The sequence below is a fragment of the Physella acuta genome, unplaced genomic scaffold (genome assembly GCF_028476545.2).
Source record: "Physella acuta isolate Inbredline_101_S28 unplaced genomic scaffold, ASM2847654v3 ptg000671l, whole genome shotgun sequence".
NCBI classification, from domain to species: Eukaryota; Metazoa; Mollusca; class Gastropoda; family Physidae; genus Physella; species Physella acuta.
Window position 1 is genome coordinate 155,188 of NW_026732190.1, and position 26,478 is coordinate 181,665.

General features: G+C 37.4%; 2 protein-coding genes across 2 annotated transcripts in view; one reads left to right on the plus strand and one right to left on the minus strand.

Annotated features, from left to right (window-relative positions):
• Positions 1–26,478, plus strand: part of LOC131949052 (sex peptide receptor-related protein 2-like) — a 40,033-nt gene that overhangs the window by 7,533 nt on the left and 6,022 nt on the right. Inside the window, exons 2-6 of the mRNA XM_059310816.1 lie at positions 9,702–9,822; positions 20,375–20,490; positions 21,576–21,690; positions 23,069–23,166; positions 23,610–23,787. Coding sequence (XP_059166799.1) covers positions 9,712–9,822; positions 20,375–20,490; positions 21,576–21,690; positions 23,069–23,166; positions 23,610–23,787 — 618 coding nt within the window. The 5' untranslated portion in view covers positions 9,702–9,711. The remainder of the gene's footprint in view (positions 1–9,701; positions 9,823–20,374; positions 20,491–21,575; positions 21,691–23,068; positions 23,167–23,609; positions 23,788–26,478) is intronic.
• Positions 2,865–4,656, minus strand: LOC131949048 (putative PE-PGRS family protein PE_PGRS54). The gene is made up of 2 exons (XM_059310811.1): positions 4,618–4,656; positions 2,865–4,271 (listed from the first exon to the last, which is right to left on the minus strand). Exons 1-2 carry the CDS (start codon positions 4,654–4,656, stop codon positions 2,865–2,867), a joined length of 1,446 nt encoding a protein of 481 aa, XP_059166794.1.

A 26,478-nucleotide genomic window follows, 5' to 3' on the forward strand; every position in this document is an offset into this window, starting at 1 on the left:
ATTAATTAGACCGTAGGTTATATTATGGTGTAATGAAGTTTATGAGCGGGAGAGTTGTTGCTTGTATTAATTATGTGTAGTGGTGATTACGTAGGTACTTCATCGGTTTTTTTTAAGTATCGTTGTATTTTTTTATCGAATAAGTGTATTCAAGGTAGGTTTTACTTTGTAGTATCGTATGTGGTATAAATAGTATCGTTTGTGTAGGTATCGTGGTATTATTGTATCTAATCACTGCAGTTTTGCGTCGTGTTATTGTGTGGTATCGTATATGGTTTAAATAGTATCGTTTGTGCAGGTATCGTTGTATTTTTTATCGAATGAGTGCAGTTTTGCGTGGTGTTTATGAGTGGTATTGTATATGGTACAAAAGTATCGTTTTGTGTAGGTATCGCTGCATTCATGTATCGAATCACTGCAGTTGTGCGTGCTGTTAGTGTGTGGTATCGTAAGCAATATAAATAGTATCGTTTGTGTAGGTATCGTGGAATTGCTAGATTGCTTCAAAATATTTTTGAACAATATGATAGTGCAGTTCTGTTATATGGTACTGGAGGTATCAGTTTTGCAAATATCGGGATGTCATTTTTAGGTAATGTATTGTGATATTTCGGAACGGTACTGGTTTTATTCACGTAGTAAGGAACCATATCTAGTTTTTAGTACCTAAACGTTATTTAGAGTCGTTACGAAGAATCGCATTTTTTAAAAATAATTTTAATACAGTAACCTCTTAGAATATATGGTATCAATGTACATCATCGGTGCATTGTTATGCCATGGTAGTTGTATCGCTATGTGGTATCGTGGCATAAAGTAAGGTTTCTTTTGTGGTAAGGTATCAGTAGGTTGGACAGCGGATGCAGCATCGAATCTCTCAGAGGTATCGATGTCTCCGGATTACAACTAAATGGAGTTCGTAGCCGTCAGGTCGGTTAAGCTCATGGTAGCTGAACCGATAAGTTCAGTATTTGAAGCCCCGGGAGGGGTCGGCGTGGTTGAGTCGGTAAAAGCTCATGGTTGCTGAACCGGTGAGTCCCGTGTTTGAACCCCCGGGCAGATGAGGCTCGGTAGCTGGGGACAACCACTCTTCTAAGAGAGACAACTCTAAAATCAAACAACTGCTGCCTTGTAGTTTGTTCTTGATTGGACAAAGGCTGTGGAATCAAATCAAAAAAGAAAAGCTGGCTGAAATCGTAGTCTACGGCATAAATGGAGTATAACCAATTGTCACGTACAGTTAATTGTGTTTGAGGGAATCCCTTTCAACATTAAAATTAAGAAAGAAGAAGAAGAATTACAACTAGCGATTTTCTACGTATCTTGATTTGAACAATTTAAAAAATCACACGCTTCTTTGAAATAAGCACAATTTACACAAGAAATATTCCAGAAATTATCAAAAACCCTTATCTACCCTGCCATAATGCCGGTGTCAACAACATCATATATCCCGTTATCAAAAACGTTAAAACATTTTAATTGTTTTGTTGACAGATGGTTTAAGCAGAGAGTAGTGCCCCTTCACTCCCGTGTTATTTCCACGCACACGTACGCTAGATCCAGGTAAAACTGCTTCCGGTTTTAAGATACACAAAACGGAAGCTGGATATTCTGTTATAAAAAAACGTTTTTTTTTTAAAAAAAAACTCACCGCATGCGATTTTACAGTTAGGATAGATGTTAAGAATTTCAGTAATATTTGATATAATCAACGGTTGCTTTTATTTAACATTTACGTGGAAGTATATGCGTGGTCAAATGATAGAGCTTAAGACGTCTAACTCGAAAGTCTCGTGTTTGGATCCCAAGCTCCAGTTACTTTGACTCCCCTGAGTTGACCCAGCTCTAATAGGTACCTATCTCACGTTATAGAAACTAAGGTGGATGGACATGGCGCTGACCACACTATCATCTTCTATACAGAGCTCATTGTAATAGGAAAACTCCACTTTATCTGCATACCTTGTCTCGGTTACAAAGGAAAAACTAGAATAATCTGCTAAATAGTACACAAACATAAAAGTAATTAACTATTTTTTAGAGCATAGATGTGCTATAATACATTGCGTGAATGGTTTTATAACATCTAATTCTAATAAAGTGTTTATGGACTTAAAATATATTTGGACTAAACATATTAGAAAATAAAGTTCTCGCATTCGATCGTCCGCAACACATAAAAAAGAAAAGCATTTGCTTAAGTTCGCAATGGCTATTTTCAATGTTATAACTGTTAACAGCTGTTACTGTTTTGTATGGTATGCTAATGTTTTCACGGATATATGCGCCCGCTCAAAAACTCTACACATTTAAGTTTTATTTAATTTAATATAATGTGAATCAGAATCCTGAATCTATTTGGCCAACTGTAACCTAGAGAAAAAAAATCTTCTGCTTGTCAAAAATCGAGTGAGTGCTACTACAACAAACAAACAAACACAACAACAACAACAACAATAGAACAAGAATGAGCTTCTCATACTAACTCACACTGCCACGTTAAAAAGTAAAAAGAAAAACATCAGTAATTGTTTATTTATTGTTGCCATAACGCTACTCACAAACTCGAGGCTCCATAAACAATCTGTATTATTTTCTTGTGTTTTCCCACAAGCAACAGAAAGTAACACCATCTCTCTACATCATCCCATAACTCAACAGTCTTTACTCCCTTCTGTAACTACATTGTCTTCACCCCAATCTTATAATTTGGTTAGCCTTCAATCCTTCTGATCTCCCCAGTCTTTGTCTCCCCCTCCTCTAACTCAACCAGTACTCCCATCCTCCTACGCTCCACATCTAGTTACTCCCTCCTCCACCACTCCACCACCAGTTACTCCCATCCTTCTCAACTCCACCAGTTACCAGTCCGCCACCACTCCACCACCAGTTATTCCCTCCTCCACTCCACAATTTACTCCCTCCTCCACCACTCCACCATTTACTCCCTCCACCACTCCACCAGTCATCCCATCCTCCACCACTCCTCCAGTTGCGCCCTCCTCCACCACTCCACCACCAGTCCTTCCCTCCTCCACCACTCCACAACCAGTCCATCCCTCTTCCACCACTTCACCATTTACTCCCTCCTCCTCCACCACTCCACCAGTCCTCTCATCCTCCACCACTCCACCATTTACTCCATCCTCCACCACTCCACCACCAGTCCTTCCCTCCTCCACCACTCCACCAGTCCTCTCATCCTCCACCACTCCACCAGTCCTCTCATCCACCACTCCACCATTTACTCCATCCTCCACCACTCCACCAGTCCTCTCATCCTCTACCACTCCACCATTTACTCCATCCTCCACCACTCCACCATTTACTCCATCCTCCACCACTCCACCAGTCCTCCCATCCTCCACCACTCCACCATTTACTCCATCCTCCACCACTCCACCATTTACTCCATCCTCCACCACTCCACCATTTACTCCATCCTCCACCACTCCACCAGTCCTCCCATCCTCCACCACTCCACCAGTCCTCCCATCCTCCACCACTCCACCAGTCCTCCCATCCTCCACCACTCCACCAGTCCTCCCATCCTCCACCACTCCTCCAGTTGCGCCCTCCTCCACCACTCCACCACCAGTCCTTCCCTCCTCCACCACTCCACAACCAGTCCATCCCTCTTCCACCACTTCACCATTTACTCCCTCCTCCTCCACCACTCCACCAGTCCTCTCATCCTCCACCACTCCACCATTTACTCCATCCTCCACCACTCCACCACCAGTCCTTCCCTCCTCCACCACTCCACCAGTCCTCTCATCCTCCACCACTCCACCAGTCCTCTCATCCACCACCACTCCACCATTTACTCCATCCTCCACCACTCCACCAGTCCTCTCATCCTCTACCACTCCACCATTTACTCCATCCTCCACCACTCCACCATTTACTCCATCCTCCACCACTCCACCAGTCCTCCCATCCTCCACCACTCCACCATTTACTCCATCCTCCACCACTCCACCATTTACTCCATCCTCCACCACTCCACCATTTACTCCATCCTCCACCACTCCACCAGTCCTCCCATCCTCCACCACTCCACCAGTCCTCCCATCCTCCACCACTCCACCAGTCCTCCCATCCTCCACCACTCCACCAGTCCTCCCATCCTCCACCACTCCACCAGTCCTCCCATCCTCCACCACTCCACCAGTCCTCCCATCCTCCACCACCCCACCAGTCCTCCGATCCTCCACCACCCCACCAGTCCTCCCATCCTCCACCACCCCACCAGTCCTCCCATCCTCCTACTATCCCCACAATACATCCACTCAGCTATAGACCACAGTGGGAGCTAATCCCCGTCTAATCCCATTGAACGTCCATCCTGAAGACGGCACGGAGCTAAGGCGATCTAGAACTTAGAAGACGCGGGCTGGTCTAAGGGCTGAAATACCCGACTTAAGCACTTCTCCTAACATCTATGTCAACTGGAAAGCTAGCAGAAACGTACGCAGTTAATGCCGGTGCCTTAAGCTAAGAACGAAAATGCATTTAGTATTTTGTTAACAGAAGCGACCAGACATGAAGTAATTATTTTTAATTCCAGTTTTTTTTTTTTAAACTGAGTTGAAATCGATTTAACGAACTCACTTGAAGTTTCTGGTTCAATTGGTTTAGAAGTACCGACATGTAGTGTTGAGGTTAGGGTTAATGCTTAGTGAAACATTTGTAATCAAAGTAGCCAAATATGTTGAGCTCGAAGTTGTTTTGTGAAGGTTTTGTAGTTAGAATTATGAAGTTCTACATTTTACATTTAAATAGTTCGTGTTTGTTTTACTTGCAGTAGAGTGCTTTACCACTCAACTACGCCGTCCCCAATTTTTTTTTAAATTGGGAACTCTCTGAGATAGCCCTGTGTTGCTCTTTGCTAGATAAATCAGTGCATAATTATCTTTTTTAAATGATTTTAATTTCAACGTTTAGTTTACAGTATTTCTTCCAGGCATCATATACTTTTACCAGTGTCCGCCCCCCCCCCCGGAAAATTTAGTCCACCCCTCTCACCCCCCCGAAAATATTTCATGTGCCAAACCCCCCCCCCCCCCCCCCCAAAAAAAAAAAACAAAAAAGAAAAAAGTCTAGAAGACTGGAAGAAACACTGTTCACAGTGGATATTTGCAAATAAAAAGTAAATTAAATTTACCTGAAGACTTATTAAACTTTATGTGTAAAAATGACTGTTTACACATTGAATTTAAAATGTTTCATTCTCGATCTAAAATATACAAGATATTTTTTTTTTCATTTAAAAAAAAAACAACTAAATTGCATGAACGAACGTGTTTCGTGTTTATGGCAAAAACAACCTTGAAAGACATTTTTTCGAACGGATCATTCGGAGGTCAAGACAACTAAAACCGATCCAGCTGTATATAAAAAAAAACGTAAGAAAATCTCCGGTAACACGCATGTACTTTTGATGTTGTCCAAGCCAGATCTCACGGCACTTTGGGGAAATCTACCGCGTCCTTGGATACCACGGGGTTAAGACAATTACACGTCTGGGACACACCGGTGCATAATCTGCGTTTGTATTACAACTTCTAATTTATTTTGTGTTTCGTTGTCTTCGACTACCCCCAACAAGTGGCTGATTTCGGAATTGTAATCGTGTGTTTGGTCTTATAAACTGTGGTTTGTTTTGTTTTCCCTGTATAAAATGTGTATTTTCTTCTTGTTTTTATGCCAACGACTAGTAAGTGAATTGTGCGTCTTTTATATTTTGTTTAGTTCACATAGATTAGCAGCAATGGTTAAACATTTTACATTTTCTCTTGTTAACAAAGATTAACAAGAAAACGTAAAGCTTAAACTCGAGACTTTTCGGTTTAGTAACCATGAGCTTTACCGACTCGACCACGCCAACCCCTATAATCAGAGGCGTAACAAGGGGGCAGGGGGGGGGGGTAATATGTCACCGGGCGCCGACCCTAGGGGGCGCCAAAATGGGTTGGAAAAAAATTAAAAGCTCATTTAAGCTGCAGTTTTGCATTATAAATATTTAAAAAAAATATATGGGGTGGGGGCGCCAAATTGAAAGTTTGTCCCCAACGCCGGGAAGGGTCGCTACGCCTCTGCCTATAATACCCTATTAATATCACTATACTTATTTGCAAACTTGTTTTACACATTTTTCGTTTTTAGATTTTCAATTAATTAACACAAGACCAAGGAATTATAATGTCCATTTAATAAAACACAATACACAAAATTATAATGTATTTTATCAGCTTACTGTTTTCATTAATCCCAATTTGAAATTTAAATTCATATTTAAGCTGAACATATTAATAAAGTGGAATTATTGGATGTTTCCTGTTGTATATTGTTTTATTTCCTTTGTTTAACACGAGTGATGATATACACAAACGGTTACATGTAATTGTTACAATATATAGAGTCACTACTATGGGGGTTTTCCTCTTTCCAGTGTCCATACTGGACTATCCCAAAAATAGGTGTAGCTAGACTTGATTTAAGTCATCTTTGCTACTTGTCGAACATAGGACTTGAATCTAACCCTTCTATTTTAAGCTGTCTCCGGCTATTAATTTTGTAATCGCCCATGTAATTTTGATATTAATGTAAGTGTTGGGAACATATTTACGACAGTTCGTACATTGGTAGCGATAGGTTTAACTTTAAAATTAGCGTGAGCTATTTGTGAATATAATTTACTACGTGTAACATAATACCCCTTGTAAAGAAGATTTCCCTACACAAAAATAGGATAGACACATAAATTATAAACTTTCATTGTGTATTATTGCGCAATTATTTTAACACATAAAACTCCCAAAGGCATTGAAGTACTTTTTACATAAACAATTATGTGTATCACTTTCCATTAACTTTAAGTAAAGAAAGTAAACAATGATTAGTACTTCATAGCTTTGACGTTACACGAGAAAGAGAAAAACAACGGAGCGACTATTACGATTAATCTAATCACTATTTGAAAGACGCATCGCTTTATCAAATCGACTACAACTTGTATGATTGGAATAAGGCGTATAGGGGTGCGGTTTCTTATTTGGTGTTTGTCTTATACCGAGGGTTGTTAAGTCTGTATCGGCGAGTTTATAACATGTTCTTATAACTACACAAGAAAGAAAACTAACATTTTTAAAGACTTAATACTGAAGTGTGGAGGTGAAATGTGAAGATCAGCAGTACAGGGCAGGGGCGTAGCGAGGGGGGGGGGGGGCGGGGTTGCGGACCGCACTGGGTGACACCATTTAGGGGGGTGACACCAAGGCAAAAAATAGCAAAATATATAGAGAAAAAATTGAGGGGGGGGGGGGAAATCGAAAACTTGAGGGGGTTGCAAATCGAAAATTTTAGGGGGGGGGGGTGCAAATCGAAAACTTGAAAGTTTGTCCCCGGGAAGGGTTGCTACGCCTCTGGGGGGGGGGGGGTGACACCGCACTGGGTGACACCCGACCTCGCTACGCTATTGATACAGGGATATTGTCCGAGAATAGTGTTGTTGTTGTTTTGTTTTGTTTTTCGTACTTTATAGCTTTTTAGTTTTCCTCTAACCTTTTTGGCTAGGTTGTGTGTTTTGGGGTGTAAATTTGGTTTAAAACCGTGATTGTCTGTCTCTAAACAGCGTTTACAACAGGGATAATTTTTTAACAACAGACCAACATCGTTCAAATCCTGAGCAGTGACAGGAAAATGGGGAAGCACTCTGAGGGCATGTAATCACCCAGGGGAGAGTAATCCCCATTTATCTCACTAAATCGGGAAGCTATAACTATGTACTCTGTAGAGACGGGGAAGGATGGGGGTATAATGTGCTTGGCCACGAATAGAGTGGTCAAGTACCACATATAATTATAGCGCCAAATTAATATTCCGTGGATATTCTTTACAATTTCTACCATTCAAACCGCTTTCAGTGATATTTTTGGAAGATGTTAATATTTTAATTCATTTAAGGCGTATAGCAACGTTTTTAAGTAGTTATTATTTATCAAGAGAAATTTTAAAAATCCGGTGATTTACGACATACACATTATAAAACTTTTATGCATGATTAATTGTAAGGAATTATACAGTGCTGGTTATGCAAGAAGTTAGATCTATATTTCATCTAAGTGTTAAGATTTCGTGTTAAACTAACCTATTGGTAAAGAAGCAGCTATTTATGTGTTCATCTAGGCCTATATGGATTTTAGTTCAGGTGAATCATTTGGGATGGGGGTTGAGAGTGGTGATAGTCGGGGGGCAGAAAATGTTTCACTTTGTTTACCCTAACCTAACCCTAACCTTTGAAAATATTTACAAAATCACAACAGTATATTTTTATAAAAATACGCATTAGTTTTGTAAATATTTTAACATTTTTCTTTACAGTACATTATAAATCATTACATTAAAAATTAATATAGCAGCGTTCTATAAAAGATGTGTCAATATTTTGATGACAAATTTGGTATATGTGTGTGTATGTGTGTGTGTGTGTGTGTGAGAGAGAGAGAGAGAGAGAGAGAGAGAGAGAGATAACTTTTTTTTTACAAATAAACCCTCAGTGATTTCTTTTTGTTTCACTAAACTATGTTAAGCTGTTACAACTTTTGATTGCATCTTCACCACGTGGCATTATCCGCCGGAAATGCATGCCACACACCTGCGCGGTGTAATGCTAGCTGATCTATTGAAAGGATAGCCGCCCTAATCTAACAATCATTCACTCATTTACTCCTGGCTAGAACCGAGCAAATAGCCCACAATAACAATCAGTCACGGATGACTGATTTTGGGGAAAGATAGTATGAATTTTTGATGTAACGCTTTGTTGATCTTTTATCGATTTAACAAAGTTAAAAGACTACCGAGTTTACTGTAAACAATACATTTTTTTACACTGAATTGTCGGCAGTTATGATTGTCACATTAAGGCTTTTAATGTTGTATTATTTTAAAAATAGACTCTGTTATAAATATTAAGTCAAATTAGAATTAGTACGCCAGCAAATAAGTCAGCCGATTAATCATAGTACATTATACATTTACAATATTTACGGCTTTCACTTAACCCAAGTGTTCTATTTCATCTTTTCTATTTATTTATTCAAGATGTATACACCTAAATATATATACCCACATCATTGTAAAAAAATGTTTGGCAATAGATGTTGCCAGAATTACACAATAATTCCTTTTTATCAAATGTTTAATACGAAAATGTAAATTTAAACAAAGCTTTAAAACTTTGTTGTGAAAACTTTTAAAACTGGAGTAAAAACAGTCTGGTTATTTGGAAGCGATGCGTTTTGTAATTGTTTACTATTTTATCTGTGTAAACCGACATTCTGATGCTATGTTATTAAAGTTCCATTTTTCAACCTGACGGTCTATGGTGAAAGTGAAAAAGAGTTCACCTGTTTTGTGACCTAGGTATTTGAAGGGATAGTATGGTCAGCACCATACATAACGTGTATCAGGTAAGTATCAAAGCTGCGTGGACTCAGGAACGTCCTACGGATTTGAACCTGGATTCGAACTCGAGACTTGCAGAATAAAAGTCGTATACTCTACCAATCGACCACACTGCCCCAAACTGATATTTTAGTTAAATATAAAAAAATTCCACCAGGGTATTAAGAACATATGTTAATACAATTATGTTTATTGAAAATTTAGAAAAATGCGCTGTGTATTTTCAGGTCTGAAACGATGGAAGACGCCGTTCTCAACTCGACTCTCTACAGCTACTTTGGTAATCAGAGCTCAGTCCAAAACACTTATCACCCAGGAAACGTTACGGCCAGGACGGGCTTTGCTCTGGTAAGATAAGGGACTTTACCCCTTTTGGTGTGTGTAGATTACCTTCAGCGCTTGCTTCCCCTAAGTGTACTAATGCCGTTCTTTGTATTCTATACGGAAAACGTATGAGAAATGAAAATAGAACTGTAGACCATCAATGTGTTTCGAGTATTAACGCGTTGGTTGAAGTGTCCTTCAATCCGTATACAAATCGTATATATATATATATATACGATTTATTATTCACAACTGATAACGTATACATGTGTTAGAGGTATTACAAATGAGCCCATAATAAAACACTTTTAAAGCCACATACTTATAAATTAGCAATCATTCATGAGTCACCCACAGTGGGTTAAAAGCAATCACCCAACTGTCGTCAGAATATGTGATGTCATCAATGTCATAGTTGATGACTAATACATTACCTAAATTAACACTATGTCGCTCACTGTGTAATCCTTATGACTGTAATAATCTAAAGCATGTAATGATAGTTTAAAGGTGCAGTGGCGTAGCGAGGTCGGGTGTCACCCGGTGCGGCACTTAATGGTGTCACCCCCCCCCCCAGAGGCATAGAGACCCTTCCCAGGGACAAACTTTCAAATTTTCGATTTGCACCCCCCCCCTCGAGTTTTCGATTTGCACCCCCCCCCTCAAACTTTCGATTTGCACCCCCCCCCTCGAGTTTTTCTCTATTTATTTTGCTATTTTTTGCCTTGGTGTCACCCCCCTAAATGGTGTCACCCGGTGCGGTCCGCACCCCCCGCCCCCCCCCTCGCTACGCCCCTGTAAAGGTGCATACGTTAACCAGAAAATATGCATTTTCACATGAAAAATATATTGAAATTTATTGGATATTAAATAAAATAACAGGAGGGTTATGAAAAATTAAAACAAATTGGAAAAAACATTTATGGTATCTTTTATTGTCGTATATTGCGTTTGAGTTATTTTCACAGTAAACGGAAACTGCATTATTCTGAAATATACACCTCATCAGTTTAGTCTGGCCGAAGTAGAAATTGATACTAAATTAAGTGGGTACTTTTGTTCCATTTAAAATGATATTAAACTGTTGACTTGGTCACAAGCAATAAGTTAAACAATATTTTTAGAACAAGTTTAATATTCGTGTTTTATTTTTTACTTTCTCGTATATACGAAGTATAGAGAAAGTCTTGTAATCGTGCAAAAAAAAAATCGAGATTTTTGCAAATCTCGACGTTTTGCATCTCACTGATACGGAAAAACACAATTTTGCAATCTTGTCCGTATGTCTGTGTGTCTGTGTGTGTGTGTGTGTGTGTGTCCGTGTGTAAACACGATAACTTGAGTACCGTTACAGCTAGATTGATGAAATTTCATATATAAGTATTTTATCAAAATCGTAGATCCGTATCAACTTTTGAGCGATTTCCGATAACCGGAAGTGGTACTTTTTCTACTTTGAAATTTTCAAAAGCCTATAACATGAGTACTAATTCAGATAGATAAATGAAATTTCGCATGTAAGTAAAAGATCTAATTCTCTACCTTCTGTTAAATTTTGAGTCATTTCCGTTGACTGGAAGTAGTAATTTACGCTACTTCCGATTTCTCAAAAAAACTAATGTAAATTTTAAAAGTACTAATAATATTGCGCACTATTATGCGCTTTTTTATTTCGCGTTCACTTGGTGTGCAATTAATTTGTCTACGAGATTTTATTCTATTTTTAAAACTTTAAGTATTTAAAATGGATTAAAAATCATGTCTATAGCCCGAGTTCCCATCCCCTGTTATCCTAATATATAAAACGCCATGTGCGCTCTTCTCTCTCTCTCTCTCTGTCTGTCCGCAAAAAATTTTCGCCGGACATCACGTCAGAAACGGCAGCGATATATGGAGAACTTTATACGGACTTCTGTTGAAAATAATATGTTAGATGTTTTAAATGTATAACCACAATTTTAGTTAAAGAAGAAAAATAAAAATTAAAGGCGTATTCGAATGTAGAGAAACAGTATTATTTATGCAACCGGAAAAGCATTAATAAATGTGAAAAAGAACGCATAAAACTGTGACGTCACTATTGCTTATACATTAACTAATGACGTCATCTGCCGTGTTTTGAATAAAAAGAAATGAACTATTTCATTCAAATTTGATTTAGATCTACGTACACTATGAAATGTATACAATACAATTTTTCCGGCCTAAACTCATAAAATTTATTTTACGTATTTGGATTCTAGATCTAGAGATTCTAGATCTAGACTAAATCTACGCAATAACTAGATCTAGACGTAGACGCTAAGATCTAGATTTAGACTCTAACTTCTCTAAAATCAATTCCAAAAATAAATTTCTATATTAGGACTAAACTATTTCAAGACTTATTTATTTTATACAAAATCTTTGTTTGGAACTGGCTAATTTGGGATAAAAAAATTAATTTGAAAGAATAGGCATATTCGCGTAAGTTAAGATTTTAAAATACGTGTTTCATTCTCCGTAATTTATAAGGTACCTAAATAGCGGAGATGTTAGTGTACTATAAACCACGCAGGTTGTGCGGGTTCGAGACACACCAAGTCAACTTGGTTCATATATTTTTTTTTTATTATGCTCGGGCTAAACTTAAAAAAAAAATTCTTTTAGGAATCTAGATCTAGATTGTCGGGTGTCCGATAGGGCACTTCCCGGCGCCGCAGGCGCTTCAAATTTGGCAGGATCTTGCCTTGGGGCGACAGAACACGGGGGCCGGTTGGCCGAAAAGTCTACGATGAGGGGGTCAAAACTGACCTCGACTGACCGGTACCTTATATGAGCTATAAATCGAAAAAAAATGTCCACGGAGGAACCTCTTCATAACTCTTGAGGTCGTAGACCGACCCTCGGGTGAATTAATTAAGCATGCAAAATCTCAATGTTTTCTAAAGCCTAAGCGAAGCTGGGCAGCATGCCTAGTTTTATCTATAATAATAGTTTCGCTGTCTCTCTATCTATCTATCTGTCTGACAAGAACGCTCTAGAGAAAACACAAGGAATTTAAAAACCTGCACAGTAATTCGAAAAACGAAATATGACGTCGACACATATAGCGTAGAGTAGAACATAATCTCAAACCAGAGAGTGCACACAGTAATGTAATGACGTCATTGAAACATTGAAAAAAAGGAAATGTTGTCTAATCTAAATGGTTTGCGTGAAGAGTTTCTTGCATACAATTCTTCGGGTAGGGGCGAAGCCCCACCCCCGCGTAAGAACGTCTGAGGGGGGTGGGGGGGGGGGGGGGTTGAGTGGGGGGGTGGTTTTAATTTAGACTTTTTCCTCCCCGGAGAGGGGTGGGGGTACTTGAAATTTTCGGGGGCGGGGGTAGAATTTTCGGGGAGGGGCGGACACTGGAAAAAGTATATAATTATATTTCGTTGAATGGGACGGTAGACATGTTTTTTTAGGGGGGGGGGGGGGGGTTGTGGGTGGGGGGTGGGGGGAGGGGGGGTGTGTGTGGGGGGGGGATGGGGGGTGAGTGGGGGGGGGGTGGTTTTAATTTAGACTTTTTCCTCCCCGGAGAGGGGTGGGGGTACTTGAAATTTTCGGGGGCGGGTGTAGAATTTTCGGGGAGGGGGCGGACACTGGAAAAAGTATATAATTATATTTCGTTGAATGGGACGGTAGACATGTTTTTTTTTGGGGGGGGGGGGGGGTGGGGGGTGGGGGGTGGGGGGTGGTGTGTGTGTGGGGTGGTGTGTGTAGGGGTGGGGGTGGGGGGTGGTGTGTGTGGGGGGGGGGGGGGGGGGTGGGGGGGGGGTTGGGGTGGTGTGGGTGGGGGTGTGGGTGGGGGTGGGGGTGGTGTGTGTGGGGGGGTGGTTTTTGTTTAGAGAAAAGAGACAGCACTATCAACCTAGCGCCCGGTGTATCCTTCCTCAACGGGCCATTTTTCTCGTATAAAAATATTCGAGAAAGTTTAGGGGAGATCACTCCCGGTTTATTATTTATTGAAAACATTCACGCATTTATTTATATTATGATCGTACATTGTGAAAAAATCAAGAATTTTGAAAATATTTATTGAAAAAAACTATATTAATGATGTTATTTACGTTAAAAAAAGTTTTAAAAATAAAACATCAAAGTGCTCCTTTATGATACAAGATGGGTAAAGATTAAATTATCTTAATGTCTCATGAGTAGTACAATGTGTTACTTATAAATTATGTCTAGCTCCAAAAGTCAATTATTTAGTTTCATCAACGTCAACTAGACACGTTAACAACTATACAAACCTATCAAGTATTAGATGTACCAGTCTATAAAAGTATATACATGGTTGGCTGCTTGTATTAGTAGCTTCACAATCGATAGTGAGTGGTTCGATTCATAGTTCTAGGACTCTGCATCGTATTCTCTTGTATTAATGTTTTTCCTCCCTTTCTGTGTTTCAAAGCGTTCTTTGATCAGCTGTCTGATAACATGTGGTTGGGTTATAAAGAATTTTGACATCATAATTGTGTTGTATTTTGAATGTTCGTTTTGCATTTTCTGCTGCTTTTATGTTGAATGTTAATTAGTAATTTTGGAAACGGTTGGATGATCTGAGAGCACGTTTTAATAAAAGGGTTTTGCCTAATGTATGTGTGTAGCTAAGTATGAGTTGAAGCTTGAGTTGAAGTTCAAAACTAAGGTTAAGTTACGGCTCAAGTTATGGGTAGAGTAAGGTTTTCAATAGCAATATGGCTACGTAGTTTAATAGGGCATTGGATGACTGCGCATTAAAAATACAAGCAAAAACATGGGCCTTAAGTTAAGAGCAGCCATATGATGGCCATGTATGTGTGTATGTGTGCTTTAGTGTGTGCGTGTGTATACGTGCATGTGTGTGTGTGTGTGGTGTGTGTGTGTGTGGTGTGTGTGTGTATGTGCGTGTCAGACTGACAAATTCGGCCTCACTGCTCAGTATGACTGACAACACATCCCACATCCCTAGGAGCTGACCTATCGTAATTCCGCTAAGTTTTGATAAACACGCGATCCAATAAAGTTCCAGCGATGCAGATGTTCGGCTTGACGTAACACTTCCTACGATCTAGCGCAGTATTTTATTAAAGTCCTTGACAGCGTGATGTTTCGGAGTGTCTGGTATTTTTTTAATTAAAAAATATACATATAACATTCTGATTTTCTAAAACCAGCGTTGCACTTTTAATATTTGGCATTTTGTCAGTGGCACTGCAGTGCCGCTAAAACGTCAATGACCGCGAGGGGGGAAGGGGGGGGGGGGTATAAGGGAAACGAATTCCGACCGTAAATACATTTTCAAATTCCGACCATAAATACATTTTAAATAGAATTAAACGTTATAGATTCACACACTTTTGCATTGATATTTTTATTTTATTTTTATTTTTTAGTAATAGATGTGGGTTTTGTGGTTGTGATATTTATTTTTAGAAGTAAACATAAACAATCTTATCAAATCCTTTAAAAAAAGAACACTGCCCAATAATATTAACGTGAAGATAAGCAATCAGTAATTACGAAATATTTTGCCATTCTGTATACCCGAATAGGGAAAAACCCAAAACCGAAACATACTTTGGCCAAACTACAGTTTCCGGAACACTCTAGCGTTGTAGACTTATAGCCTATTCTCTGTTTATAACCCACCAAGATAGCTTTTGTATAAGACCATCCTTTTAAAATTCTCTCGCGGCAACTAACTGCGCCTATGTCACTTTTAAGATTCCGTACCCAAAATTCACTTAGAATAGATTTCTCCCTCCCCGGGCAACCCGCCATCATGCTGATATATATTAAAACTCCTGACATTAACCACTACCTACAAAAGTGCAGCATCTATTTGATTTTATATGATAAATGAGCGCCTCCTGTAATATATTAAAAATATCACCTGCCCTCCCCCTCACCGGATGTGTTGTATAATACACACGCGATGTAATAGAATTATAAAAATCACACAATATATTCATCCCGCCCCCAAATTAAGAAACATGTATATTAAGATTGTATAATACACAATCAGAGTGACGTTTTAAAATATTCCACCCCCTAACTACATTGTAAATATTGCATAATGCAAATATAGTTTCAATAGAGGGATAATACCCCCAATTACACATACACATAATGTGTAACACACATTAAAGCTGCAATAGATGTGCCATACCACACGATCCCCGAATCAAGCACGATATCGTGACAATATCACGTGATCTATGAAGATTTACAGCCAATCGAGTCTCGCGCGGATCACGTGCCGTGACCACCTTAAACGATGACCGGCGTCAAGAAATGTTGTTATTGTTGTTAAGCGAGTGGCCGGCGTGTAGAATCAACTCACGCTATTTGCTCGGGCATTTATCATTCTGATTGATTGGTTAGATATTGGGGTACAAAACTCAGAATATTATCTATGCTATTTTTTTTATATGGTCAGAATTGTCCCCTCCCCCCCCCCCCCCACTCCGCTCATCTTTTTGGGGCCTTGCTAGAAAATAAAATTTGAAGTATATAGGGGGCCAATATATATATATATATATATATATATATATATATATATATATATATATATATATATATATATATATATATATATATATATATATATATATATAAAGAAAGAGAGAGAGAAAGACTACAAAATTACGTGAAGTTTTCAATGAATTATATAAGAAAAAAATATATATATAACATTATAGACACACAAAATTAATTTACTACCAGAGCATACAGGAAATGGTGTTATCATTTACAGCAGGGGTTCCCAACCCTGTGCCTGCGTGCGCCATGGCGCCCGCCGAACGATTCGCATGTGCCCGCCTCTCACTATTCGACAGAGACAGAATTTTTTTCATAAACATTATTGAAAGGTTGAAGGGGATGGGAATCGAAAGTTTGAGGTGGGAGGGGGGGGGGGGTGCAAATCGAAAGTTTGAGGGGGGGGGGGGCTGCAAATCGCTACGCCTCTGGAAGGAGTTTGTCGTTTTAAAAAAGGTGGTGCCCGCCGCCCTACCGATATTTTAGAATGTGCTCTAGAGTGAAAAAGGTTGGGAACCCCTGATTTACAGTCTATGTGATAATCAATGTTTCTTTCAGGGGGAGGCTTTTATGTCACCCCCACCCCGAAAAAACTCGTCTACCGCCGCTTCCCCCCCCCCCCCCCCCCTCTCCCCCCTAGTAAAAAATTGTATATAGAAAAACAAAACAAAAATTTAAAAAAATATTCTGAAAAAAAAGACTACACATAACCCATTTTTTTTTGTATCGACCGTATGTAGCACGGTCTTGCAAGCTGTTTCCCAAAACATTTTTTTAACAAACAGATGTACTTTTTGTATTACTCGAAGCTTATGCGTGAGGTTTAATTTGTTTTGTAGCTAGCTGAATATACTGCATGCTGTTTTTGAATCGACCGCGGAAATTGAAGTCCATGACTAAGTTAAAGTAACATGTGTTGGATGAAACAACTAAAAAAAAAAACATTAGTCCCGTGAAGTCCAAAAAGTTGGATTTAGTTACAACGAAAACAAATTTACCATTAATTAAAAATTGGTGCTTGCTATTTAAGTCCACGTAATCTGATGTAAATAAAGGAATGCTAAAAATATATTTTACTATACGTGCTGTTTCAAGCAACTAAAATTCACACAGGTTAGCTATTATATCCTACCTAGATCTTATAATGAACTGTGATATTTTTTGTGTATTTTTAGGGATTAAGGTTAAATATATATGAATGACTGGATAGAGTATACATTCTTAATACAAGGAGGTGAAAGGTTAGATTTTGTTATATTGTGTGTAGGGCTGGTAAGTAGGTCACCAACCAGTTCTATGGCTCATGCAGGTTTTATTGAGCCGTAGAACTGGTTGATGACCTACTTACCAGCCCTATAGGGAAGAGACAACAGACAATAGTGTCGAGTGATTGTTGGTTCATGACTGTTGACCAAAAAGTCCCGAGTTCGAACCCGCGGTGGATGAGGCTCGATAGCTCGGGACAGCAACTCATCTGAAGACAAAACTCCTAAATCGAGCAACTAGAGTAGTTTGTTCTTGGCTGGACAAACGTTATTGAAGCTAATAAAGAGAAAGAAAAGCAGGCTGAAATCTGAGTCAACGGCCTACATGACGCATAATAAGTTGACACGTAATACTTAATTTTGTTGGCGGAAATCCGTTCCAACATTACAACTAAGAGCGAAAAAGAAGTGTAAATGTTCTGATGCCATTCATTGTTTTTTCTATCGAAACGGAAATTTAGGCTAACGTTTTAAATGAATTTGTTATCACGACAGTCCTACGCAATATTTATGTAATCATAATGTAATGGACTTTATGTACTCCTTATGTGTAGCTTTGTATATGGGGGTTAACCAATCAGCTTAAGAGTACTTTCTATAAAATTATGTGGTTTAAGTAATTATTTTTATAAAAAACCAAGAATGTAATTTTTTGAAGTGTGTTTTCTACATATTCATATAGCCAATTGAAAGTGCTTATCTGTGTAAATACTGTGTAAAGTTTCATGAAGTTGGGGATAGATAACAAATATCAAATATAACATTTTTAAATGTTTTTTTTAGCCCTGCGTACTATAATCTAGACTAAATTTATTTGTTCCTTATAAGTTTAAAAACCGGAGTTTGCCTTGCTTAAGGTTAGTTAAATGTAGTGGTAGAACGTAATTTTTTTTTAAACTATAATTTCCGATTCAGTTTCTGTATAATTGGCGGTTGCCAAGCTTCGGATTATTTTATCCCTTGAGTCATTGATCTCTCTACACGGAAACCATAAAACTGTATAATTTTTCGATCGAATTAACTCCCCTTGCGGGTTAAAAATTTTTTTGCCCGATTTACGATTCGGCTCCAAAATATGTTTTGATGTCTGGCGAACGTATGCTCTCCTTGGCTAACATACATCTCAATTAATGAATTTTGTTGCCAGGGGGTATTTTTTTAGCCTTAAATTATTCTTGACCTCATCATATTAATTACATGTGTACATTTTTATAAAAAATGTGTTGCCTTGGAAATAAATAAGCGTGTCTAGCTTTGTTCAACAGCTTGATGATCATTTGTTTACATTAGAATTTTTTTCCATTTGATTAAGTTTTCAGTACAAAAACGGAAAGCGTAAATGTAAATTGGGGCAAAATAGATATCAACGTGATAACATCAAATTATTCTTCAAAGTTGTTTTATTCTCGAAAATGAATTTAAATCTATGATATAGTTCACTAAATGTCAAAATAATCTTAAAGTATTTTTAAATGTTTTTAATTCGTCAATATTTTCGCACAAATAAAATTTTATACTTAACTTGAGCTTCTAATTGAAATAAAAAAAAACCAACATGTTTTATTAAATTCTAACTAAAACTAGAATACAAATCAATCCTATTTTTTAGCATCAGACATGTAATTTACAGCTATAGATAATTTTTTAAAAAACTATTTATTTAGTGTCATACTAAACTTTCCCTAAAAAAAGTTATATATATATATATATATATATATATATATATATATATATATATATATATATATATATATATATATATATATATATATATATATATATATATATATATATATATATATATATATATATATATATATATACGTTTTAGGTTACTTCCCTTGATTATAAATTTTCTGTTGTATTCGATGCAGTCTGAGACCATCACGTACTAAGGATGACTATCGGAAAAGTAATTAGATAACAATTACCGAAGTCACGTCATGAAGCCATTTAGTTTGTTTCGTTGGTAAAGTAAAAAAAAAATCCGAGTTGAACTTTTTAAATTTAAATGTGATATTGAATCTTTGGTACCACTCGCTGGTACCGATAAAGGAAAGGTAAAGTCTAGAAGTTAATGATAAGTTAAAATTAACTTCAATAGTATATTAAGCTTATGTGATTGGTTGAAATTTTAACAAACTTTAATAATAATTAGGAGAAAATAAATAAAAATATACTTTGGTGACTGAGTGATTAAAAATGGGTGTCAAAACTAATATTTTGAAACTGTACAATTGCTGAATAGAAAACAAGGGATGATGCTGATCATCATTTTATGAAGAAATCGATCACAGAATAAATAAAAATTCTTTGATACGAGTAGCATCCCTTTGTGAAAAAAAAATAATATTTTGTATCAGCGGTATTTTATATTTAATTACGATTTATCTTTAGTATATTTTTAATATATTTACATGTTTTCAAAAATATACATTCCTACTAGTTGAAATGTTGAGTGTTAAGATATATAAGATACGATATAATAGTTAGACAATACATAATATTTTATTCTGTTTAAAAAGGAAGATGTAGCTTTTTATTCAAACACTTTATTTCAAGCATCTCTTCAGGGTTGGGGGGGGGCGGGGGAGAGGGGAATTAATTTACACCCCACCCTAGCATGAAATAGAATAAGCCTACATTACATACAACACACTAGTTATCTCCTACCACCCCTACCCCAGGATGAGATAGAAAAAACATTCATTATATAAAACATTCAACTATTTACTTATCTCAAACCCCCTTTCCTTCCACAGTTTCTGAACAAGTTCTATCTCTTTGCTCCGCCCCTGATTGCCGTGACCGCTATCATAGGGAACGTCCTGGCCTTCTTCGTCTTTGTCTCCAAGCCACTCAGGAGAACCTCTTGCAGGTAGGTCAAGGTCACACTGTTTACATCACGTGGTAGGTAACTTAAGACAAGTTCCCTTTCTAGCCTGACGGCCCTTTGGGGTTTGTGAAGTAGAGTTCCCCTATTTCTATAACCTCGGCTCATGTAAGTATACTGTGGTCAACACTATGCACATTCGCCTTTACATCAGTTGACCATAACTCGAATGGACCCACAGACGAGCTACGATTCTAGCCAGGGACTCGAGACTTCCGGGTTAGAAGTCGAACGCTCTACCATTCGACCACTCCATGCTATCGGTTTTAAAATTAATTTTTTGAGGTAATGAAGACTAGATGACTAAGTCCCGTTTCCATTATCTTAATATGAAATGACGGAATTGTTCATGCACATTTATATTTCGATGCACTGTAAAGATAATGTTAACTAGAACGATGATGCACATAGATAACATAGGTAACTCCAACCTATAAATGAATAGCATTAATTTAGCTTACTGGGCTATATACTATCATTTGCTTACTTCAACGTGTTGCATACAAGTTCAAATAAATTGTTATCTTTCATAAGCAACTTTCGAGTTTTTCGCGAATATATAGGCTTACTTTTTTCAATGAGTCGTAATAAACTTGACAAATCATGACGCACTTTTTGCTACAGGTATAAAAATAAGAAAAAAATCGGAAAGCAATAGCGTCACATGTGTGTATGTGGGGGGGGGGGGCTGAATGAGTACACCACACCAGATATCACTTACTATCTGGAAGCATCATAACGCAGATACTTAAGCATGAATAAGTGGCTAGTTCAAATTTGCGAAGTTACTTTCAATGCACTGTCCAGATAAGTTATTTACAATGACTGGAAAATTAAGTTTTAACAATTTATCAATGTCCCGATTAAGCACCGACTATTGCGTTGACATTGAGTATTATCTAAACAAAAGTTAAATCTAAGCTACAATATTTGCCGATAAGAGTTAATTTCATTATTCACAACTCATAACATAAAAAAAAAAAATGAAAACTAATAATTTAAAAAAATATGTATTTGAAGTAATTTCGGTCACCCCCCCTCCCCAAACCCCCGCCCCCTCCACGTTTCAGCTGGTACCTGGCAGCAAGGTCGGTGTCTGACGGTGGGTTCCTGGTCTTCTATCTGCTGGGGTGGCTCTCTGACGTCTTCAGGCTCGGCTACTTCCATGTCGACGGGATATGCCAGGTCAGTTGATGATGTCATAGAGATATGTCAGGTCAGTTGATGAAAGTCATAGGGATATGTCACGTCGGTTGATGACGTCATAAGGATGAGTCAGGTCAGTTGATGACGTCATAATCACGTGTCAGGTCGGTTGGTGACGTCATAGTGTTGTGCCAGGTTCGACGATGACGTCATATTGATTTGTCAGGTCAGTTGATGACGACAGCGGGATGTGCGAGGTCAGTTAATGGTCTCACAGGATTTTGTCTTGTGAATCGATGGCGTCATAGGGATGTGTTAAGTTAGACGTCATCTGCACTGTAGAATGTCAAGATATACATGGGGGAGGTGGGGGGGGGGGTAAAACACAGCAGCCATGGGCTATATTATTATCATCAAATTAGTGCCCTTCGTTGTAATGTTGAGTTAGTTTAAAAAATGATCAATCATCACACGGACTCAAGACACAGTGAATCAAATAAAATACAAGAGAATTCGTGTTAAACCGAATAGTGTCAGCTGTTGTTTTTTTATTATCTACCACATCACCTAATACTATGAACAGTGGCAGGGGAGGTTAGGGGGGGTCATAAACCCACGCCCCCCCCCCATAGACCCCTCGGTATATAGAAAAAGTAAGAGGGGGGGTGCAAATCGAAAGTTTGAGGGGGGGGGGGTGCAAATCGAAAGTTTGAGGGGGGGGGGGTGCAAATCGAAAGTTTGAGGGGGGGGGTGCAAATCGAAAGTTTGTCCCCGGGTAAAAATTGGAAACCCCCTTGAGACGATCCTGGCTACGCCACTGACCATGAACACTACAGACAGTCATCCGTAATGACAATCATTCTATAAACTACACACGAGAAATGGATGAGAAAAAGTTAAGTATCACTTTAACATTACGGTTCATGGAGAAGGTTATATAGAATTTATCCGTGTCTACAATATCAGCATCAGAAGAGTCAATCTGTTCTACATTATAGCCAACCGCCTTTATTTTCCCTGAGGTAGTCTAGGTACCCAAAAGAGCTGGATTGGCTCAAAGATCGTCTAAGGTTGCCAGTCCAGGATTCCAACTCGAGACTTTCGTCTCCAAATGAATATAAAATTAACTATTTTGTTATCTCCTTAAGGCTAGCACAAGAAGAAGGCATTGTTTTTATATTTTAAACTACTACTAACCGTCGGATAAACCGTAAGACTTCTGACTATTTAATCTAGTAGATTATGGTTTTAAAAATTTTTAAATAGTTTTTAAAAATGCATTATTTCTAAATGTAGAAATTTGAAAAAAAAAGAACAATCGTTTTGTTTTGTTTATAAATATGTGTTGAAATTATTTAAAATGTATTGTTTCCCTTGCAATCAATTCTGGTTTGATGTGTTTTCTTATTGTCTGCAGACAATAATCTTCATGAGCTTCTTCTTTGCGTTCATCTCTGTGTGGCTGACTGTGGTGGTTACAGTGGAGAACTACATCAGAATATGCCGGCCATTTAGGTACCTCATTTAAATTGTTTTTACTTAAACTTTAATTTTTGGGGACCGTTTTATTCGAATTCCTTTTGTCAGTGTAATTTTAATATTTCGCCATTGGTTCATTTTACAGGTGTTGATTTTTTTTTTAATATAAGTTCATTAAACCTTGAATCATAAAGATAAATGTTTACCTGTCTATAGTAATCATACGTGTATAAAAGTCCTTGAATACCGACACTCACATTTAATAAATTCGGCTTGTCCAAATCACGTAGCATAAGTACATTGATATGTATATATGTATATTTTATATATATATATATATATATATATATATATATATATATATGTATATATATATATATATATATATATATATATATATATATATATATATATATATATATATATATATATATGTTTATGTTTCATATCTTTTAATATTTTTTTCATTTTCTCTGTAGCGTCCAAAAGTTTTGCAATACTATTATAGCAAAGCGAGCTATCGTGGGCCTGTTTATCATTAGTATAGCCTTCAACAACTTCCATATTTGGATCACCAAGGTGACGTACGCTACTAGAGGCAACAACACGACCACAGCCGTTTGCTTAACAAAGCTAGAATATGCCATGCTGGATAAGGTCAGTTGTTTCTCTTTTTAGTATCAGTTAAATCTGGATGTCGGAGTGCTGGATTGAGTTGTCTCATCATTGGGAACAGTTGGGAAGAGGTGTATTTTTGTTAGAGACGTTTTAACACAAAATAAAGCTGTTTAATTTTGTAGTATTCCAAGATTTATGGCACAAGCAAATAATGAGGGATTGCACAGAGGCGTATGTAGGGGATGTAGTGAATGAAGATGATGAAATATTTATTTATATATATATATATATATATATATATATATATATATATATATATATATATATATATATAAATATATATATATATATATATATATATATATATATATATATATATATATATATATATATATAAATAAATAAATAAATAAATAAATAAATAAATAAATATATATATATATATTTATATATATATATATTTATATATATATATATATATATATATTGTAGAATGGTAGAGCTAACAACTGCTTAGCTCAAAGTCTTGTGTTCGGATCCCGGGTTGGAATTCAAGAAGTCTAACCAGCTCTGATGAGTATCTCTCTGAAACAATGGCGGCTTTGCATACACAATCGTCTTGTATTCAGAGGTCATTGAAACAGATGAAATCTACTTCATCTGCCCCGGTTTATTATTTATATAGCCATAAACGCTACATAACTTACGTCGAAACTTGGTGCCTTTCTTTATCAGCTCGCCGAATAAATGTTTTGTGCGTTCAATATCTTCCACTCTGTCTACTATAAACCTCTAGTCTTAGTGTTTCTGTATTCTCAAAACTGAACTATTCATTAAAGACCATTCACTAAAAAGCTAACGTAGATTTCCTTGTATTTAACTAACCTGACATTTGACGCAACTCTCAACAAGAAAAATGCTCACTCTCGTTCGATGAGTTAAATATTACACAATTATTAACACAGACTGCCCTTTTATATAGACAGTGTGAGTATACTTCACATGCTTTTTAGGTTGTTGAATTAATTGTTGGTTCTTGTAAAGTACGATGTTGCCTTTGGTGGAATTTTTTTAAAATGTGTGAACTACGTTATTCAACATAAGGTTAACTTTACAATATACTTGTATAGTTCGCGTGGGTTCGACTGTCTGGTGTACTAAGTTCATATAGATGGTATTGAAATATATTGGGGTTCAGTACTGGTTAAGCTAAATAGGTGGCCGAAATAACCTGCGTGTGTGTGGGGGGGGGGGGGGGGGGGGTAACCATATGTTTGAAGGAAATTGTGTATTTTGTGTAATTTTTCAGTATTTTTTGTGATAAGAAAGATGTAGTTTTTGTATACAAAAAAGTGTGCTTTTGTAGAAAAAAAAATGTATGTTTTTTTGGGAGAGAACAATTAAAAAGAAAAGTAATGTGAGTGTTAAATAAAGTAGGTTATGATTTCTTGAGGGATAACGTTTGTTTTACTGAAATGTAAACTTGGTTTCTCATGGACTAAATTGCTTAATTTCGAAATAATCAAACTCGGTATGTAATATTATGAGGTCTTCATAAAAAAAAAGATGAGATTTATTCTGATAAGTGGCTGTGTTATGGGAAATAAGATAGCCCGCTGTGTATTTTCTTTGGGTTTTTTATGTTGCCGCGATGTATAAATATGAACAGGCTTGATGGATGGATGGCTTATGAAACCCCAGTCTACACCCTGCGTGTCAATAATCACGTGATAGGGCCGTCGCGTGGCGATGATGAGCCGGGTCATCAGCGTCAGTGAGATCGTCTTAAGATGTCAAGTGAGATACGATGAGATAAAATGAGATACGATGGAATCTTAGGAAGGTGGGGGATGAGGGATATAAAAAGTTAAACGAGACAAGAACGGAGTTAACTACATTTTAGATGTGTTAATTCTGTCGAGAATTAGATTGTCTCGCCTATTCAACTTTTTAAATTTTTTTTTAAATAGGATCAAAAGTTTATTAGACAAAAAAGAATGTACTTTTCCAAATATTTTTTTCTTTCTTTTTTTTCGCCTCAGACATGTAATTTACAGCGTCAGTTTGCCTTGCATGTTCGCTTAAGTATTACAGTTTTCATCATCGGCTTGTGAGAACTGATACAGATTTACAATTGTAATATTTCTTTCTTACGTTTAAAAAGTTAACTTTTCCAAATAACTTTTGATTTTTGCTATAAACATAATGTACAGAAAAACTTGATGATTAAAGCAAAAGATTATGCAATTTAATGACAAACATTTTAATAAAGCGTGAAGTGAGTTGTCTTAGTCTTTCTCAAATATTCTTTAATCTAAGAATGAGTAGTGTTGGTACTTCCAATAGAACCGGGATATATGGAGGCTATGTGTTTAAAGCTCTCGTGTTTCGAGGAAATACATACAGCCAACAAGTTCTTACACAGCTTTATACGAATACATTACAGATAATCACATTCTGACTCAAACAGCACATGCATAAAAAACTTAAAATTGAGTAAGGCGAAATTTGCCCATGTGGCATGGCCCCGGAGAATACGGAACACGTCCTTCAGGACTGTTCCTTATATAGCCAGGGGCGATCCAAACACTGGCCCCTATACACCCCACTCAAGGGAAAACTGTATGGGGCACCCGCTGATCTGGAGACCACAGTCCAGTTCATACACAAAGTTGGGCTTGTTGTTAAATCCTTCAGCATAAACGAAATTAAGAACGCAGAAGAAGAAGA